The sequence below is a fragment of the Arachis ipaensis genome, chromosome B6, assembly GCF_059453495.1.
Source record: "Arachis ipaensis isolate K30076 ecotype BB chromosome B6, ASM5945349v1, whole genome shotgun sequence".
In the NCBI taxonomy this organism is placed as follows: Eukaryota; Viridiplantae; Streptophyta; class Magnoliopsida; order Fabales; family Fabaceae; genus Arachis; species Arachis ipaensis.
Genome location: NC_142441.1, coordinates 134,035,876 through 134,056,788, shown reverse-complemented (window position 1 = coordinate 134,056,788; position 20,913 = coordinate 134,035,876). Strand labels below are relative to the sequence as shown.

Here is a 20,913-nt window from a genome sequence, read left to right as displayed (position 1 = left end):
AAAAAAAGATGTACCAAAATAGCAGGCTTTTTTTTATCATCTAATCTTTTAATAATAAATTATGTCTAATATTATATCTGACTGAGTACTTTTGTTCTTCGAAAACCTATAAGCCATTATAAATTGTCCAATATTTATTTGGTATTTATTTTTCTTTCAAGGACCTACAAATTCATCGTAAAATTTTTAAAGGATCTTAGTATTCTTAGGTAGCATTTGTTTTGAGGTATTGAGACAGAAAATGAGAGATTAAGACTCAATATCATGTTTGTTAGTGCAGAGACTAGTACTAAAATTTCTGTTTTTGTCTCCAAAATTTCAGTATTTCAGTACTTCCAAAAAATAAGGACACAGAGGACTAAAATTTAATTTTTAAAGATGAAGACTGAAACTTTAATAACATTTTATACCTAAAATACCCTCATTTCAATCAATTAATTCCAATTTTATCCTTTGTGCAAATTAAATTAGAATTTCATTCTTGTTTTAATTTCTATCTCCCATTTTGCACTAAACAGAATACTAAGATTTATTTAAATCTCTATCTCTTAGTCTGAGTCTCAGTCTTTCCGTCTCTATCTCTCCACCAAACACTACCTTATAGTCTTATTACTCTTCTGTTTAAATAATGTGTGGCTTTATTAGGCGATAAAAGGATAGGATAGATAGATAGAATATACGTTTTAGGATTTCTGCCCCCAACCGAGTATGCAGTGCAATCCTTTCATATGCGAATACGAACATCATTAATTTTATTTCAGATAACATTAATTTACAAGTTACAAACATTATACAATAACAAATCTAAAAAATCCTATGAACAATCGACTATTACATTATTCATTTGGCACTGACAATGGCTTAAAATTGAACATAATTGTGACTTACATTGTACTGAAACTAAGAAAAACTATAGCAAGTAAATAAACGATCCGCCGCGAAAAGAAAAAATAAGGGGATTAAGAAAGTAATTAGTTGTCATTAATTCTACTGTCCCGCAAAAATCGCTGAACCATCCGTCATACGAGAATGCATAGCTTCCTCGAATATACACTCATCAGAGACTGTACACACTAGTCATCGCCAAACGGGATTTCAAATACAAATATCTATTGCACCTATCGTAAAAACAGATGTATTGAATATTATAGCTATGCTATATAACGGCCTGTACACCATTAAACCCTAAAAACCCCTCCCAAATAAAAAAAGAAAGGAAAAACTATTTCGAAGAAAATAGAATTGAAAAAATTTACAAACTAATCTACATCTGCAAGCAATAAAGTATCAATCATCAGGGCGTTGAATCTCACCCATCATGATCCGGTTGCTGGAGACCTTGAAACCAAGTAGAGAAGGATCAATCTGCTTCCCTTTCTTTCCTTTCTTCTTGCCGCTTCGCGCTGCCTGGAACCCACCATCAGATGGCTCGGTGGCACCTCCACTGGCTGCATGTGCATCCACCTCAGGAAGAACAGGCTTTTTAAGCATGTCTATAAAAGATGTTTCCGCCACAGCACCTTCACTGAAGGAAGAAGTTCTAAATCGAACTTCTTTCTTTGCAGAAGCCTGAGCATCCATCATGCTACTCATTGACGAATTTCCAGATGGTTCTCGTCGTCCTACAACAAATGTATTTTCATTGAGCCAAGATATTAAAAACAGAAAGGAAATGTAGGCAGTTGAAAATTACATACCTTCACCAGATGCAGCATTCATTATATTGTTCGGGTTAGTATGGGATCCAGTTGGTTGGTCTGACTGAACATCAGGGGAGGATAAAACACGAGATACATGGGGTCGCTTATGGAAAGCATTATCAAACTGTTTCGTTGAACTAGCGATTCTGAAAATCAACAACAAATCAAACTTACATCAGTTATAACCAGCATTTTCTGTGGCGATTAAACCATTTATACCAATGCATTCAGTTAAGATAGAGGATGACAGACATGAGCATCAGATACATCCAAGATACCATTTTTCAACAAGCTGCGATTCAGATAAAATAATTGAAAGCTTCTTATAGAAAGCCAGCAGACAGATCAAAACATTTACTAGTGTACAACTAATTAAAACTTGAGCCAAAGCATAAATATTCTAAGAATATTGTTACCTGTCACTAGAAACCTCATCTGCACGTGAGTTATTCAAACCCATATCACGACCAAATGAGCCCCCATCACCTCCTGCATAGTACCATATAGTATATTCAACTATTATATAAAAGCACAAAACAAATAAAAAAAAAGCATTTATGCATTTGCAATATATATTACCTGCACTGCTTAGTGAGCTATGTCTACTATGGGCCATAACAGGCAGTTCCATGGAATTCATCGTACTCTCCACTTGATCGGACAAGTCTAACATCCCAGGAATAGACTTGCTCATTGTGCCACCTACAAATTCATGCCTCTGCCCCTTATTTGTCTCCAACTCAAGTAAATCTTTTTCCATAGATTTACCCATCATGAGAGGAATTCTGTAATTGGGATTTAAAGTATCCTTATTACCAGATAACAGAGATTGCTCTTCCAGTAATGATCCAGATCTAGACCGAAGAGGCATTCTCTCAGTATTCCCTATATTATTGTATTGCTCAGTAATGTGCATGTTGGCTAAATGATCATTCAGTAGGGAATTGGATTTAGCACTCGAAGCCATTTCTAAAAATGGATCATTAATATGGACTTGCTGATCCGGTGGAATCTCAAAAGGATGGATTATTGAGCCAGCCTCAGACACTTGCCAAGATTTTTCATGACTTATTGATGAAAGAGGATGCCACTTATCAACAGTTGAAGGTTGGGCAGAATGAAGGCCCAGTTTTTGATTAAGTATGTCCATATAACCATGTGCTGAACTCTCTTCATGAGCTCCCATAGATGCAGAAATGTTCAAATCTGTTGATACAATGGTATCCCCTAACTCCCTCCTCTGCCTCATAGCTTCAAGGTGTTGCAGCTGCATCCGTGGGTCAATCCAGCTGTTCTCAACATGTCCGTTGTTGCCAGAGAGGGAACTCTTGAATGCATCTGAGTGATGACCATAAATATCATCAGATGATTGTAGGTGGTGAGAAGATAAAGAACCCAGTGGATCAGTTGGGTGCATATAACGACGACGATCTTGTAACTCCCTTCCATGGACAGAAATAGGTGCAGACCTCTCAAACATCATGGGATTAGTATCAAAGAACCCTCTCTGATTCTGCTCAGGAAGATTCCTTCCTAGATAATTTAATTGCTCCTCTTGTGCTAAAAGCCTCTGTTGCTGGTTGTGGATATCTGAAACATTAAATCCTGCTGAATGACCCAGTTGATGGGTTGGTGGATTTCTTACCAACTGCCCTGTTTCATTGATTGACCAAGACCTACCAAAATGTCTTTCCCCTTCCAATCCTAGCTGCTGTCTAAGAGCCATTGACATCTGGTGCTGTGCCTGCAGCTGATCTTGCTGAAAATGAAGCTGTTGCTCAGAAGGCAAGATACTCCCATGCCTCGCTTGCAACAAAAGGTCTGATAAATCAGCTTGCCTCCCTTGGACAGCATTGAGGCCCATATTTGCTTGAATAATCTGTTCCACTGATGGATCAATGTGTCTTAAAGAATGTGAATTCTGCTGCATGTCATTCAGAAATCTCCTCAATTGTACCTGATCCATCATGTTATCCCTAGAAAGATCATGCTTTGACTGCCCAAAATTGGGATCAGAGATTTGTTGATGCAAAAGCTGTTCAAGCAGCATTTGCTGAACTTGGGCCTGTTGCTGGGGTTGTAGCTTCATATGCTGTTGAAGCAGTTGTTGATGATGCATATCTTGTTGCTGTTGAAGCTCAAGTTGGCGTTGCTGGATCTGAAGTTCCAGAAGACGTTCAAAGTCTGACCCCGAGTTCTGCATCATTTGCTGGATATTGGGGTTTTTGCTCTGAGTGTGAGGAAAACCTGGAAATCTCTCTAAATCAGACCCAGTAAGATGTGCAGGAAAATGATTAGATACAGTAGCCTGCTGCTGCAAGCGTTCCTTCTGCAGCTTCTGCAGTATCATACGCTCGGATGCATCAAAATTATTAAAATGTTGCCCCACATGGGACATGAACTGGTCTTCCAATGAACCTACATGCATATTAGGGTTAAAAGGCCTATTCATCCCATATTCATCAGGCCATGTATCCCGGAGAGATGACTGATTAATCATTCCCCCAATAGAGCTTTGATCAGCAAAAGGAGCATCCCGATCAATTAATGGATCTACAAAGTGACCCTGATCGCCCAATCTCAAAGAACTATTGGAAGATTGTGCACGCCTTAAATGAGTACCATCTCTGAGTTCAGACATCAATAAACCAAATGGATGCAACTTATCAGCCTCATTATGAGCATCACTCCCCAAAACATCATTGTTGACAGGTTTGTTAGGATGAGGATATGAAGAAGCAACATCCACAGGCCTCATCAAAGGGTTGTCATTGCTGCTTCCAGCAAATTTAGATAATGAAATATCTACAAAGAAGCATATATAAATAGATATTAGAATTAGAATCAAATACATATGTAACATGAAGACACAAATTTCATAAGCAGAATAGTAAATATCAAATAAGTGACAATGGCAGATGGAAAAGCATTATATTACCCTCCTCTGGCGCAACAATATTACTGAACGACTGATCGTCAGAAAATTGGACCTCAGAGCGATAATTTTGACTACGTATTTGAGACTGAACACCAACACACGCGCTAACATCCGGACGGGATAAAGACCAAAGTTGATCATCATTAACAGCTGACCCATTGAAGTCAAAATTAGGCACATCTACTTTTAGGTTCCTTTGAATGGCATCTGATGATTCTGATTGAGCCACCAGGTTCGTACCAGAACTGAATCCTGATTTTCCTTTCAGGTGAGGCATGACATCACCAAGTTCTTGAAAAGGTGAACCTTCAGGTGCATCTGACAAGCGAACTGGTAAGTCCAACCCAAAAAACCCTTGTTCAAACCACAAAATTATATCAATCCCAAGAAATGGTCCTTGAATTGCCCCTTGAGGGTCCAGATAGCACAAACTTAACTCCTCAGGAACAGCAGCAATTTCATAAGAATATGCATTCTCATTAAATTTCAGGTCCTGTTGATTAATACTTGGATTTTGCTCAAGAGGCGAAAATCCAAATGCATCAGGCAGGTTATTATTGAGTTCTGATGCAGAAAATGAATCAACACCATGATTGGTATGCCCCTTATCGCCATCGAAGGTTTCTGATTCAACAACTTTGTTTATGGTGATACTTCCCTCCCTGTTATTGTTGTCAGAATTCTCCTCTCTCCCATGCACAACAGCTGATGACATATGTTTCTGCTTGCCTAGTTGGAAAGTTGCAACATCTGAAAAACAATAGTGACTTGTAACCATCATTAATCCATTATATGTATAGAAAACAGAAGATCTTAATTTCAACTTAATAAATCAATAGCATATAAATATAAAATCAAATACTATTTTCTCACCATTAACTGCATTTCTAAATGAGCCAACAATTTGATCAGAATCATTTGAGATTTCAATTCCCGAGATAACCTTTCCACCACCGTCAATTAAAGTTTGTTTTCTTTCACTTAAGGCTGTACCAGGACCTGAAATAAGTCAAGAGGGACCATAATCAGGGAGAGTGGGGGAAATTAAGATTAGAAGATTATTTGACCAAACTATAATACACATTACACAGAAAACTTGCAACCTGAAATATCATCATTCAACCCTCCATCCTTTCCTCTAAATGAGTATCCCGAAACTTCACTACTAGTAATTTTTCCATTCCATATATCCTTAAGGACAGCCTGAAAGGAATACACAAATAACTATCAATGCTGAATACTTGAGGTAGAAAGAAGACAAAATGATAGCATAATAACATTGACCATTCAACTCGTCTGTTCATTATACCTCTTCTTCAGCAGCAGGAGCAACAAATGCTAATGGCTCTACAGAATCCAGTTGAGTTATGGGTGAAGTATGCTCCAACTCAGGAGGCATACTGTCAAAAGTTGGATCAATCTTTTGCTTGCGATATATGTCAAGAATCTTACCCCTGGGATAGTAATATGACTCGACACCAAGGCTAGACTTCCCCAGTATAGTTCTATTCTTATCCACAAGTGCAGAGCCCACACTAGAGCCCAAGGGAGGCCTTCCAATTTGCAGATTTCCATTTATATTTGCCCTTCCTCTTCCAGGTGAAAATCGCACATTTGTTCCCTCTGTACGTCCTTTATCCATCCCAAATCCAGGTGCAGCACGGTATGTGGCCACACCAGCTGCTTGAGCTTCCAATCGATGACGTGGTCTCCATTTATCACGAGAATCTGTGTCACGATCAGACCCTTGTCGATTGCTAACACCAGAAGATTGTTTCTCTGCATGACCATCTTCCTTCTCAACATCATTCCTTTTCTCAATTCGAGAATCCTTTTCTTTGTCTTCAGGACCCCATCTTGATGACCACTTGTTCTCTCTCCGAGAGTCATGACCAGAACCACGACCATCATGCCAGCGATCAGCAGGCAAGGATCGGTTCTCTGAGGTTGACGTAATCTCCGTACGACGCTCTTCTTTTCTGCGATCCCTTCTCCCAAGCAAGCTTGTTTCTCTCTCCTCCTCACGCCAGCGACGACTTATGTCAACATCTGGAGCAGTCCTCCTCCAATCTTTCTTGTCTTGAGAACCCTCCAAACGCCAACTATCTTTCAGTATGGGATCAGTGGGGTTCGCCTGTGGCAAAGAACCAAAAGCACCGATATATCTATATAAATTTTGTGATGATGCAAATCCTTTGAAAGTCACAAATTTAAAAGAAACAAGTTTTTAAACAAAAATACAATGGGAATAAAGACTCCAATTCAACTGAAAAAGCATATGCATACAAAATATTCTAACACTAGCCCATAAATTGAAACGGTAACCAACAGATTTGATATGATTAAGCAAAGAAACAAACAAGAGCTCGTCCTCCCCCCCCCCCCCAAAGGGGCACCAAAGATCCCGTTATGTTATTATTTTCTAATATAGAAATATCACTCTTTACAAATATATAACACAACAATTCTTGATATGATAATTGAACACGCAATCATTTTCAATAAGAATTTGAGAAACTGCCTCATCAGCCAAAGAAAATAATTGGAGAATCTGAAAAATCTTAAGAATTAAGACACATCACCATTGCTTTGTCTTTCAACATTCATACCAGGTCAAAATGAAAACAAAAGCTTAGCTGTTACATTGAATAAAAAATCAAACAGGGTCTTGAGATTGACTAACAATCCATTTTGCCTTCAAAAGACACAACAGATACAAAACCTTTTACACTAGGCAGGAAAATCCAAAAGAGAAAATCATATTTTTCTTCAAATATTTTGTGATTGAATTATTGAAAAGACCACTTATTCATCACTTAACCACTCTGATGCTCTTACAAATACCATACAGACACATGTCAAACTACCAGCCACAGCTCTACTATACATTCCCCCTTGACCCCTTGATGTACAATAAATTGCATAATAGATAAGATCAATTTACAAAACAATACAAGAAAATGCAATGTTATAAAATTCAATGTGACCGAGGGGAGAAAAAATATTTCCGTGAACAAAACTGACATGTTTATTCTTTACTCTCCAACATGATAAAGCAAAGCAACAGCAAACTCCACCAGATAGCAATATATTTTACCAGAGGAAAAACGAATCTACACCATGAAATTCAAATCCAAAGAAGCAGTGAGTATTACATACCCCCACTGGGTTGGCAGTTGCTTTTGAGTCAACAGGTTTGGAATAAAGCCACTGCGGGGATAATGGGATGCTGCTGTCCGATGAAACTTGATCTGAAAGTGAAACCAGCTTTGTGTCAACACCAACAGCTACCACACAATGTATAAATGAGGGCAACTCAACTAGCTGTTAGCTTTAACTTCAATTCTGACATATATCAACATCTTACCTTTCGAATCATCAAGTAGCCCAGCAATCCCTTTCTCCGTGCCATGTGCTGCGGATGCTTCATCTAACACAATCAAAAAAGCGAATGTTAACTATCTCATTCAACTTAGCAACAAGCAATGACGCGATCTATATCGTCCACCACAGCTGGCAAATTACATAATACAGATAAAATAGTGAACAAGCAAATCAAATCAACCCTCAACATCTGGAGAAGACAACCCCCTCCCCCTCAAACCCAGTTAAATCAGCTTACTATTTTTAACAAAATATATAGAACAAATTTCCGGATTCAGATTAATAAGAAATCTCACTCCATCCATCCCAACACAGCTTCAGAGAAAACAACACAGAACCCACTCGCACTAGCTAAAGCATTGACAGGAACCAAGAACCAAAAATAAATATATAAACAAATAAAAATAAAGAGAAAATGTAGATCAATCTTCATTCCACAGTAAAGTCAACCCCAAAAAAACACACAAAACAACATTCAAAATCAGGTATCCATTATCAATTAACCAAGAAGGAACATGCGTGTTGAGCATGCGATTGACAGAGAGAACGAATCAGGGATTGAGATTCAACGGATCAAGACAGAGAGAGAGCGAACAATTATTGCAAAAACGAAACGAGAAGCGAGCATTTGAAAGCGATTTAGAGGAAAATGAAAATGGAAAGGGAAAGCCCTAAAAGTAAAAACAACGGAAAAAATCGAGAAAATAAAAAAATAGAAGCGTTGGAAGCGGAAAATCGATCAGACCTTTGGAATCGGAGGGCTTGGAGGAGAAGAGATCGTCGGGGAGATTGACCTTGCCGTCGCCCATGTTTGGTGGAGCTTGAAATTGGTGGAATTCGAAGGTGAACAGAGAGATCCAGAAAGAACGGAAGAAGAACGAGAAAGAGAAGAAGAGTATGAAGACGAAGATGAAGATTAAGAAGATGAAGAAGATTGTGACGAGTGGTTTGGAAGGCGAAGGGCGAAGGGCGAAGGGAATGGGAGGAGCTAGGGTTCCGAGATTCAGAGAGAGACAGGTGTGTAGGGTTTGCTAATTGCAGGGTATAAGATTAGATAGATAGAACACAAGAGGAGAGAGTCCGAACGAGAAAGAGAAAGAGAAAGAGAAAGAGAGAGAAGAGGGGTGAGGGTTTGGGTGTGTAACATCACAAACAGCCACAGGGACTGCGCGATATATTATTCGTTTTTTTTATTCTTTCTTTTTTTTTTCCTCTGGTTTCTTTTTTTTAATTCGAAAAAAAATTATGATAAGTGATTAGGATTTGTTTTTATTTGTAACAAAATATTTTATTTATGTTTTTATATTGTTATGATAAGTTTTTTTTTTTTTTTTTACAAAAAAGATAGAAAGTCGAACTCACAATTTCTTTAAATGAATATGAGGAGATTATACTATTTCAATTATAACTCATTAGTTTATAATAAATGTATTTATATTTTTATATTGTTATTGAATACTCACAGTAAAAAACAAATATTCAAATAGCTACAGAGATTTGATACTATATACTTGAAATGTATAACATCTTAAAAAAATGTGAGTGCATATGGGATATATTACATATCGATAGTTTAAAATTTTAAAATTACAAATTTTTAATTTAAAATTTTGATAAATATAATTTAAATTAATAATTTAATTTAATTCAGGACAAATAAATTTATTCATATTATTATATTCAGTTAATTATGATTATATATTCAATTTTGAAAAAAAATAGTTTAAAGCTTTTAAACTAAAAAATTAATAATTTTAAATTTTAAATACATTCAAAATATATGTAAAATTAACTTAGGACTTGATAAGTTTAAATAATATTTTGTATCATATTGTGTTGGTTTATTTTTATTTTTCTATTTCATCTAATTTTATTCAAATAATTTAAAATTTTAAAATTATAAAAAAATTTATTTTAAAATTTATATTTTTTATCAAATATTGTGTTGGTTTATTTTTATTTTTCTATTTCATTTAATTTTATTCAAATAATTTAAAATTTTAAAATTATAAAAAAATTTATTTTAAAATTTATATTTTTTTTATATCAAAGATAAAAAGACTCGAACCCACAACCTCTTAAGTGAATATGAGAAGATTCTGCCATTTGAACTATAATTCATTGAAAATAGATAAGTATTATCTAATTATTTTTAATTTTTTTAAATATGAGTACGTTTATTTGTATTAACTTAAATTTTAAATTTAAAATTGTATAATTTTAAAATTTTAAATTATTTAAATAATATTAGATAAATAAAAAGATTAAATCAGATCATAACGTATTTCAAATACACTAGGTTAATTTTTTTTTGCTTTATTCTGAATATTAAATATGTATATCTACGCAAATATAACATAACCCGATACATTTAAATTTTTTTTAAGATGTATTTATTTGTCTTTTGTTCTGTGCATCCTATATATATATATATATATATATATATATATATATATATATATATATATATATATATATATATTATGCGTGCATATTTTAATAAATAAAATATTTAAATAATTTAAATAAAAAATCCGTAATTATCGTTATCCAACTAGGGGGTGAATTCTATCCATTTTAGTGGGTGTTTGCTGTAAATAAAAGATTAAAAAACGTTATGCGTAAAAAAATACCAATTAATATATATATATATATATATTGTGTGTGTATTTCAATTAAATAATCAATCAACAAAAAATTAAACATATCATAATAAAGAAGTAAAATAATCAAACTTAAGAATAATTAATAATAAAATTATTTATTATAGCATGATAAAATTCTTTTAAATGTTAAATATGTATTTTTGTATACATATTTCTTGTAAAGATTAATACGCAGTATTTTTCATAAATTTAATAAAATAATAAAAACATTTTTTGAATAATAAAAAGTCTAGTGTGTCTTTGAATTGCCTTTTCTAAAAGAAAAATGATATTTCAACTATTCAGAAAAATACTAAATAAAATTCTTAAGTGAAGGTGGTAGAACTAAGGATATAGACAGGGACGGATACATGGGGGGGCAAGTAGAGGCCTGGGCCCCCCCAGCTTTTAAAAAAAAAAAATAGTAGTCACTAGTTAGAAGCCCAACCTAACATAAATAAAACATTAAAATTTAAAAAAATCCCTAAAACTAATTCTGTTTCTTCACTTTTTCTATTCTTTTCTAATCCTTTTATTTCCTAACACCGTAACACGCGCCGTCCTCAGTTCTTAGTAGGTCATATCACTGCGACACTGCCATTGTCCATTGCCAGTCTTTAGTGAAGTCAAGGACTCAAGGTATTTATTTTATTTTTCAATTCTTTTATATAATTACATAAAATTATTAATTAATAAAGTACATTGTTTTATTATGAAATAATTTAATTTTATTCTTTTGTATTTACATTACATAGGCAAATTATTGACTTATTTTTAAGATTTATTCTCTCTTATTTTTTTATTTTATTTTTTAATGAAATTGATAGTGATTTAATGAAAAATTATTATTATTGATATTTAATTAATAAAATATACTTAGACTTTGTTTATTCATGTAAGTATATAATTATTTGAGTTTTTTTTTTCAGGTAAAAAGAAATTAGAACATTTTATGATGAAAAAGCAAAGTAAAATTGATGCAATTTTTAAGAGAAAGGTTATTGATAATGTTGGAGTTCAAACAAGTCAACCCTCTAATCCTATTTCACAAGAAGGTCAAGTAAGTGAGCTCTCTAATCTTACTCAAAATACATATCAACATGAAACCAAAGTACCAAGATTAGAAAGAGATGTTGATATCTCTTTACTAGAAAGGGATCCAGGAAAGCGACGTCCAATTTGGCAGTATAATGTCAATGAACGTGATAAAATTCGTAGAGCATACATAATAGCTGGGCCATACCAACCAACAAATATTAGCTATCCAGCTTCTGGTAATAACAATCACCGTCGATATTTTCAATCTTCTTGGTTTAAGAAATTTCCAAGTTGGTTAGAATATTCACCAGAAAAAGATGCTGCTTATTGTTTGCCTTGCTACTTGTTTGGTAAACATTATGGTGCTCGCAATGATGGAAAAAATGCATTTTCAGAGTTAGGATTTAGTAACTGGAAGAAAGTAAATAATGGGGTAAATTGTGCATTTGTATGTCACGAGGGTTCTATTCCTAATTCTCCCCATAATTTATGTGTGAAATCTTGTGATGATTTAATGGCTCAATCTAAGCATATAGACAAAGTTCTTGATAGGCATAGTGATGAAACTATTGCAAATAACCGTTTAAGGTTGAAGACATCTATTAATGCTATTCGATGGCTTGCATTTCAAGCATGTGCATTTAGAGGCGATGATGAAAGTCCTGGATCTTTGAATAGGGGGAATTTTATTGAGTTAATTAAGCTTTTAGCCTCCTGTAATCAGAATGTTCATAATGTTGTCCTTGAAAATGCTCCTGGAAATGCTCAATATATATCTCCCAGTGTTCAAAAAGATATATTGCATATCTTTGCTAGAAAAGTGCGTGCAACAATTCGAGAAGAAATTGGTGATTCTAAATTTTGTATAATTATTGATGAAGCAAGAGATGAGTCAAAGCGAGAACAAATGTCTGTGGTTTTGAGATTTGTAGACAAGCACGGTTGTGTTCAAGAAAGATTTTTTGATCTTATACATGTTTCTGATACATGTTCTTTGACATTGAAAACAGAAATTTCATCAGTTCTTTCTCGTCATAATCTTGATGTCCAAAATATTAGGGGACAAGGGTACGATGGAGCTAGTAATATGCGTGGTGAATGGAATGGATTGCAAGCTCTATTTTTGAAAGATTGCCCTTTTGCTTATTACATTCATTGTCTTGCTCATCGATTACAATTAGCACTTGTTTCTGCAGCCAAAGAAGTTTGTTATGTTCATCAATTCTTTTCAAAACTTACACTAATTGTGAATGTTGTGACTGTTTCTCCTAAACGTCATGATCAGTTAAGGGTTGCTCAAGCAAATAATGTTGCAAACTTAATTGCCAATGATCAAATTGTGACAGGAAGTGGACTTAATCAAATTGGTACTTTGCAAAGAGCTGGAGATACTAGATGGGGGTCTCATTTGAATTCTGTACGTAGCTTGTTATGCATGTTTGATGCTACTTGTGAAGTTCTTGAAAAAAGCACCGAAGAAGGTAATTTCTCCACTCGTGGTGATGCTAGTGCTGCTTATGATGCTATCACATCCTTTGAATTTGTCTTTGTTTTGCATTTGATGAGAAATATTTTGGAAGTTAGTCATGATCTTTGTCAAGCTTTGCAACGAAAAAATCAAGACATATTGAATGCTTTAACTCTGGTTTCTACTACGAAGACTTTAATCCAAAGAATGAGAGAATCAAGTTGGGAGGCTTTCATAAAAGAAGTAATATTATTTTGTGAGAAACATGAAGTTGAAGTTCCTGATATGAATGCATTGCATATTCCTAGAAGAGGCCGAACTCGCAAAATTGTTGATCAAATTTCAGTAGAGCATCATTACCGTGTTAATTTATTTCTGGCTGTAATTGATACACAATTGCAAGAGCTTAATGGAAGATTCAATGATAATATGGTGGAATTGCTTACTTTAAGCTCAACTTTAGATCCCAGAGATAATTATAAGTTCTTCAGTGTCAACAAAGTATGTGAATTAGTAGAACGGTTTTATCCAGGTGACTTCAGTGACCAAGAGAAATTTCACATTAGAATGCAAGCTCAACATTATGAACTTGATGTTCCTAATCATGTTGAATTAACTAACTTGTGCACAATTTCGGAGTTATGTCAAGGATTAACGAAGACAGGAAAGTCTTTAACATACCCTTTGATTGATCGTTTGATTCGCTTGGTATTAACTCTCCCTGTTTCAACTGCTACAACTGAGAGATCTTTCTCTGCTATGAATATTGTGAAGAATAGACTCAGAAACAAAATGGAAGATGAATTGCTTGCTAATTGTCTTTTGATTTACATTGAGAAGAAGATTGCTGAAAGATTTGACACAGATTCTATTATCGATGAATTTTATGATATGAAGAATCGACGTGTACCACTTCGTTAGTAAAAAGTACACTTTTTTTGCACTTTAAATATATGTTCTCTATCAGTATATTTTTGTAATGCATCTTACATTATAATTTATTTGCATATATTTTTTTATATTATATATATATTATTGGCCCCCCCATGATAACATTCCTGGATCCGTCCCTGGATATAGATTTGGTAAAATTTGGTTTTTTTTTTTTTCAAAAGTAGTTTATCAAAGATAGTTTCTAAAAGTTGTAGTAGTTATATTTTGTAAATAAAAATAAAATAACTTTCAATTAGCATACACTATAACAATTGTATTAAATATTGGGTAAATAAATGTTTTGATAATCAATTTTTAATCACAATTTTTCAAAAAGTTATATATTTTTTAAAAATATAACAGAAATGGAGAGACTATAAAACCAAACAGAGAACATTCTTATAACAAATATTTTTGGGGATGAAACATCAATATTTGAAAGAACATAAATTTTTTATTTTTATAAATAACAGAATATAAAGAAGAGAAGATGAAAGCACAGCAATAGTAAAGGAAAGAAATCATGGCAAAAGAAGAAGAAAAAGAACAAATATCAAGGAGAGGAAAAAAAAAAGGAACTTAGATCCTTTGTTTTTTTGGGACACTACATATTTTGAAACTAATATTTCATTTCATATAAAGCTTAAATAGTTATTATCTAAAAACACTTTTCATACTTTTGCAAAATTTGGCATCATCTTTTCCATATTTATTTTCACCTTCAAGCTCAAAATCCAACTCATCAAATTTCTTAAACTTACAATTATTTATAGAATAAAAACAAATGATATGGTTATGCAATATTATTATTGCAATAACAATTTGAACTTGTTTTCCGTGGCTAAAACTTAACATTTCTACCTTTGTATAGTCATTTGAAGTATGCATGATATTTTTTTTTTTTTTGGTGACTTGTAGTGTGCATGATATGGTTATGCAATGTCATTTCTACCATTTTTTCTAAATTCCAAATGGACGTTATTTAACACTTATAAATGAAAAATGAACATAATTATACATATCGTGGTATTTAAAGGTCTATTAATACGATAAAATTTAAATAAATAATATCTCTTCCTTTTATATGTCCTGATAATTTATCTTTTTTGGATAGTATATATCCAATAAATAAAATTTACTTGTGTATTGTCAATTCTAACGTGGCATAATAAAAAGAAAGAGTATATACCTATTTTGATCCTCAAAAGAATTTTGAACCAGATACTTTAGTCGCCAACTAAAATTAATTACTCGATTGGTATCTAACAATTAATTCCGTCAGTCACTTAGGTCTTTAGTTCCGTCAACTCTAACGGAAGACAAAATGGTCTCTGACAACTCTAATAGGAGACAAAATGATCCCTGACAACTCTAACAAGAAACAAAATTATCCATGACCCCTTTATTCAAAAACGACATTATTCTTCCCCAATTTTTATCATATCTCGCATAACCCTAACATTCATACTCTCCTTCTTCACGTTCACAATCTTCTTTTCCATCTTCCTCTTTAGCTCCAAGATTAAGCTATGGTATAATTGTCACATGTGTCGCACCTACCTCAACATGTCATGGACCACACACTTCCTAAATCTTTGTGACTGGTACATCCGCCTCCTCTGCACTTCACCCACCAGATGCATCAACTTCCACGTCTTCGATAACATTACCTCCAACCCCGACAACGTCTACGACATCCTCAACACCAAGTTCCACAACTACCCCAAGGACACACCTTTCTCCACTCTCTGGCAAGCAATATAAATTGTTGGACATTATGACATCATGAGAAAATTCTTCTTCGACATCATATGTAAATTCTCATTTGAAATAGACACCGAATGTTTCATTCCTTCTTTCCCAGAGTCCAAATTGGCAGACAGCTTCGACCTCGCATCCAAGTTATCAGTACAATGAGTAATGTCACCGTTGCCGCTCATATGAAAACTGAAATGATTACTGAACATTGGTTCGGAGAAGAAGTTGAAGGAAGCGATTGGAGTGGTGGACAATGTGGTCATGGAAATGATAGGGCAGAGGAGGAGGGAGATGGCAACGACGACGACAGATCTTAACAAATCAGACTTGCTGTCTAGATTCATGAGATCCATCGAAGACGACAAGTAGTTGAAAGATATAGTCATTAGTTTCCTGAGTATGAATTGGTTGAGAACAAGTTGAGGATTTTTTTTCTTGTGAACATTAAAGTTATAGAGTATGTCTTGTGTAACTTGATGTTACAGTATTAGACTGTTAGTGTTATGCGAGATATGATGGAAATTGGGAAAGAATAATGTCATTTCCAAACAGAGGAGATCAGGACCATTTTGTCCCCATGTTAAAGTTGTCGGGACTATTTTATCCTCCATTAGAGTTGATAGAGTAAAAGACTTAAGTGACTGATGGAGTTAATTGTTAGAGACCAATCGAATAATTAATTTTAATTAGAGACTAAAATGTCTAATCTAAAATTTTTTGAGGATCAAAATAGGTATATACTCTAATAAAAAACTAAGTACGCTCATAATTTATAATTTAGGTGTGAAGGTGAAGTACAATAAAATGGTAGTGATTTTGGAAAGTTCGATTCAAATGAACCAATTGTATTAGAGAAACTTATTGTGTTGCTATTTATTTAGATGATCCATCTTATTTTCAAAGTCTCTCAATTTTTTTTTTTGAAATTATTTTTTGGCTCTTTAAATTTTAGATATATAGTTTTTTGAGATTGTATCCTCTTATTTTTTTTTTTATTTAAAAGAGTAAAATATAATTTTTCATTATACATTTTATAGGTAGGACAAAAAAATTATAAAAAAAATATTAAAAAATTAAAAATTATACTTATACTCTCAATTAAAAAAAAATTAAGATGATTCATTTCCATAATTTCTTCAACATATTGTATCTTTTTGTTGTATATGCTATAAATTTTGGACACCGACAAAAAAAAAAAAGAAACAACATATCATATATGATTTGGGATTAGACTAAGTAAATTTGTCTTTTGTATAAAGTACAAAATAATGTAAATCGAAAACATGAAAATATGATATATTGGATTTTCCTCATGCCCATATCTTATAAGGAGTTAATATGATGATAGATCTAATAAAGATTTTAATTTGAATTGAGATATTATATTTAGTGTCTCATCTCAAAATGCTTTAAGATAATCGCTGTTTTAATGAATGATATTATATATCTAAATGTTTTTGATAATTAAATTTAACTAAATTAATTTAAATTTAACAAAAATTAACTTCATTGTTAACGTGTGTAAATACATTATCTTTTCATATCTCATGTTTCTTATTTGTATTTTTCTTCTTTTTTACATTTTTTTTCTTTTTCGTATTTTTTCTTTTTGTTTACATATTTTTTTTGTCATCATTTTTTTATTACTTTACTATTACTGCACTTTTTTTTTTCTTTTCTTAGTAATTTTTGTAACATTATATATGTTTTCTTTTCTTTTGTTTGATTTTTTTTCTCTTTTTTTTTGTTTTTTATTTTTTTATGAGGGTGAAGTAAAAGATTGATGAGAAATCGAAACCAAAAAAAAAAAAAAAAGAGAATGAGGAGTTTTAAGTTACGTAAAATTTATCATAAAATAATACTAAATTTTTTTTACCTTGACATAAAAGTTTCTTAATTTTAATACTAAAATTTTTTAACTGTAACACTAAATAGGTGAAATAAAATTGTGAAAGAAGAAGAAAAAAGGTAGGAGGACGAAGATGAGGTGGAAAGAGAGTTTTGAAATATTATTTAGTTGAATGAATATATGTTTATATTTATTGGATTAAATTCTTACCATAAATAAAAATAGCATAAAAATTCATAATTTTAATTCCAAAATTTTGTTACAAAATACAAAAATATCTTTTTTTAATGTTGCATTTTTTTGTTTTTTATTTTTTGTTTGATTTTTTTTTTTTTATTCTTATTATGAGGGTAAAATAAGAAGAATTATGAGAAGTTGAAATAAAAAAAAAAAGGTAGAAGAAAATGATGATGATAAGGAAGAGAAAAAAAAGGAGAGGAGGTGTTTTGAGTTATGCAAAATTTATTAAAAAATAACATCGAAATTCTAAAGAATAATACTGAAATATCTTCTTTAATGCTGCATTTTTTTACTTTTGTTATTCTTTCTTTATATCTTTCTTTCTTTCTTTTATGTTTCTCTTACTTCTTCTTTTAGGAGTATTGCTTCTCATATTAGATTTGAATGAACATGTTTGTACTGTATTACAATCTTATTTAGTTGAATGAATATAGGTTTATACTTATTGAATTGAATTCTTGCCATAAACAAAAATAGCACCGAATTTCTTAATTTTAACACCGAAATTTTGCTATAAAAATATAGATTAATCTTGTCTTTAACGCTGTATGTTTCTTTTTTTTGTTTTTATTCTTCTTTCTTTCTTTCTTTTTCTGTTGCTCTTACTTCTTCTTTTAGAAGTATTGCTTCTCATATTAGACTTGAATGTACATTTATTGGATTAAAATCTTACATTGCAGCGAAAAAGAATGAAGGAGAAAAAGAATCACTGTGACGATAACGATGACGACGACGACGACGGCGATGGAGGAGGAAAAGGAAGGAGGAAAAAAAATTCGAATTAAAAGGAGGGAGGAGGAAAAAGAGGAGGTGGCAGCGATGATGATAATAACAACGACGATAACGAAAGAAAATGATGAGAAGAAGAAGAAGAAGAAGAAGGAGAAGGTTATACAACTTGGTTTGATTTAATTGGGTAAATCACTTAGTTATAGAAAATTTTTGTTTTCTAAAAGCATTGTTGTTCTTTCCATTTCTTGCAAATTTATATTTTTTTATTTCAACAACCTTATTTTTGTTGGAGTGTTTTAGGAATTGAGAAGTCACAAACAATGGTGTTTTCTTTTAAAAAAAATTCAAAATCTAAGTTAAAAAATTTTACTATCATAATCAAATCTAATAATAGAGATTGTAAGTCTTTTTTCATCTTAAAATTTTTTAGAGAATTCAACAAATTTTTTAAAACTATCATCTTTAGAAATTAAAAAAATAACTTATATAAATCTAGAATAGTAAAAAATTAGGAAAAATTACCAAAAGAACCCATAAAGTTTACAAACGCGGACAAAAGTATCCATAAATTAAGGAAATTAACATTGTACCCATGAAAGATGGGTTCTATACGACAAAAGTATCCAAACTCTAATTTTTTATTGATTTTTTAATAAAATTCCTAAACTACCACACCATAACCTCATTCTACCGTCACTCCCTCTCTTCTCACTTCTTCCTATCTCCTCACTTCTCCCTCTCTCAAAAACCCTCACAGAGTCACAGAACTCTCTTCCTACTTTCTCACCACCGTCCGCCACCCACCTACCCGTCATCACCAATCTCCCCTCTCACTGCTTCCCCCTCTCATTCTCAAGGTGACTACAACACCTTCGTCGTGCACCTGTGACCCAACCTGAGGAGAACATCGCCATGGCGCGCTTGTCCCAGTTGAGAAGAACACCGTCGTCACGCGCCTGAGAAGAGAGACGGGTCGTGGCGCTGCTGCATGCAGAAAGAGGGTTAAGTAAAAAGAAATCGGAGAAAAAAGGGAGGTGGCGCTGCTGATGGAGATTCTGTCGTTGACGATGTTACAGTCGGCAAAGAAAAATGTATTTCTCTTTTTTCTTAACATTTTTATTTTATTTTTCTTCTTTTCATAAATTGATTTAGTTATTACTAAAAAGATACTGTTCTAATTTTTTTTAAATCTTCTTCTATTTTTTATGAAAGCAGAGACTGATTTACAGAAGATTCGTTTGATGGCTACTTCTGCTTCTGATTTTTGCTGAAGTAAATTTCAAATTGGATGAATGGATTTGTTGATTTTCGATGGTTGATGGTTGTTTTTGCTTCTAGTTTTGCTAAAGTGAATTGAAATTGGATGAATAGATTTGAAATTTTTTTTGTTTTGAGTATTTTTTGGTGTTTGATTGATTTAGTTTGGGTATAGATTATAAACTTATGATTGAACTGGTTGAGGTCCAATCCTCACCACTACCACCATTGATTTTGGCCTGATCTGTTATAGGAGTAGTTTCGGACTCCATGGCAAAGGTTTTAAAGGTGTAGGTTGAAAAAGTGAGTTGAGGTTGAAGGTGGGGTAGTTTGGAAATTTTATTAAAAAAAATTAGGATTTTGATACTTTTGTCGTACGGAACCCATCTTTCATGGGTACAACGTTAATTTCCTTAGTTTATGGGTACTTTTATCAATGTTCATAAACTTCATAGGTACTAGGGGTGAACATGGCCCGGCCTGATTCAAAGATCTGGCCCGGACCCGAACAATTTAGGGACTAATTTGGTGTGATTTTACCGGGTCTAGAGTCGGATACGAGTCTCAACAATAGACCCGGTTATTATTTAGGGTCCGGTCCGGGTCAAGGCGAATCCGGCTTCACCCGACCCATGTGCACCCTGAGAAAACTAGAAAATGTATATATGTTTTAAATTAATTCCAATTTTATGTTATATTAATTATAAGCTTATTGTTTTATTTTTATGACACTTGTTGAATTAGAAAATACTAAAATAGATTAAAGAAGCATCAAATTAGAATTTATGGACAAATTCAAGTTCAAATATAGATATCAACTTCTCGGTAACAAGTTTCTTCTTTATAAATAAGTTTCTTTATAAATTATTGTTAAAGCTTTTAAAGGCTTGATTTTCACCCGTTTTGGACCCAGTATAATTGTAGCCCGAAAATGTTTAGATTTTATTGAGTTTAGGGTCGGGTTATGGTCT

General features: G+C 32.9%; 2 protein-coding genes across 2 annotated transcripts; one reads left to right on the top strand and one right to left on the bottom strand.

Moving 5' to 3' along the window:
- Positions 1-959: 959 nt before the first annotated feature.
- Positions 960-9,183, bottom strand: LOC107647386 (uncharacterized). Its single transcript, XM_088489891.1, has 11 exons — positions 8,768-9,183; positions 8,006-8,068; positions 7,798-7,889; positions 5,948-6,772; positions 5,742-5,841; positions 5,512-5,637; positions 4,639-5,388; positions 2,280-4,505; positions 2,117-2,189; positions 1,698-1,846; positions 960-1,622 (listed from the first exon to the last, which is right to left on the bottom strand). Exons 1-11 carry the CDS (start codon positions 8,829-8,831, stop codon positions 1,288-1,290), a joined length of 4,803 nt encoding a protein of 1,600 aa, XP_088346017.1. The 5' UTR covers positions 8,832-9,183; the 3' UTR covers positions 960-1,287.
- Positions 8,932-14,094, top strand: LOC148562814 (uncharacterized). The gene is made up of 2 exons (XM_088491006.1): positions 8,932-9,039; positions 11,659-14,094. The coding sequence occupies exons 1-2, from the start codon at positions 8,932-8,934 to the stop codon at positions 14,092-14,094; spliced, it is 2,544 nt and encodes an 847-aa protein (XP_088347132.1).
- Positions 14,095-20,913: the final 6,819 nt, after the last annotated feature.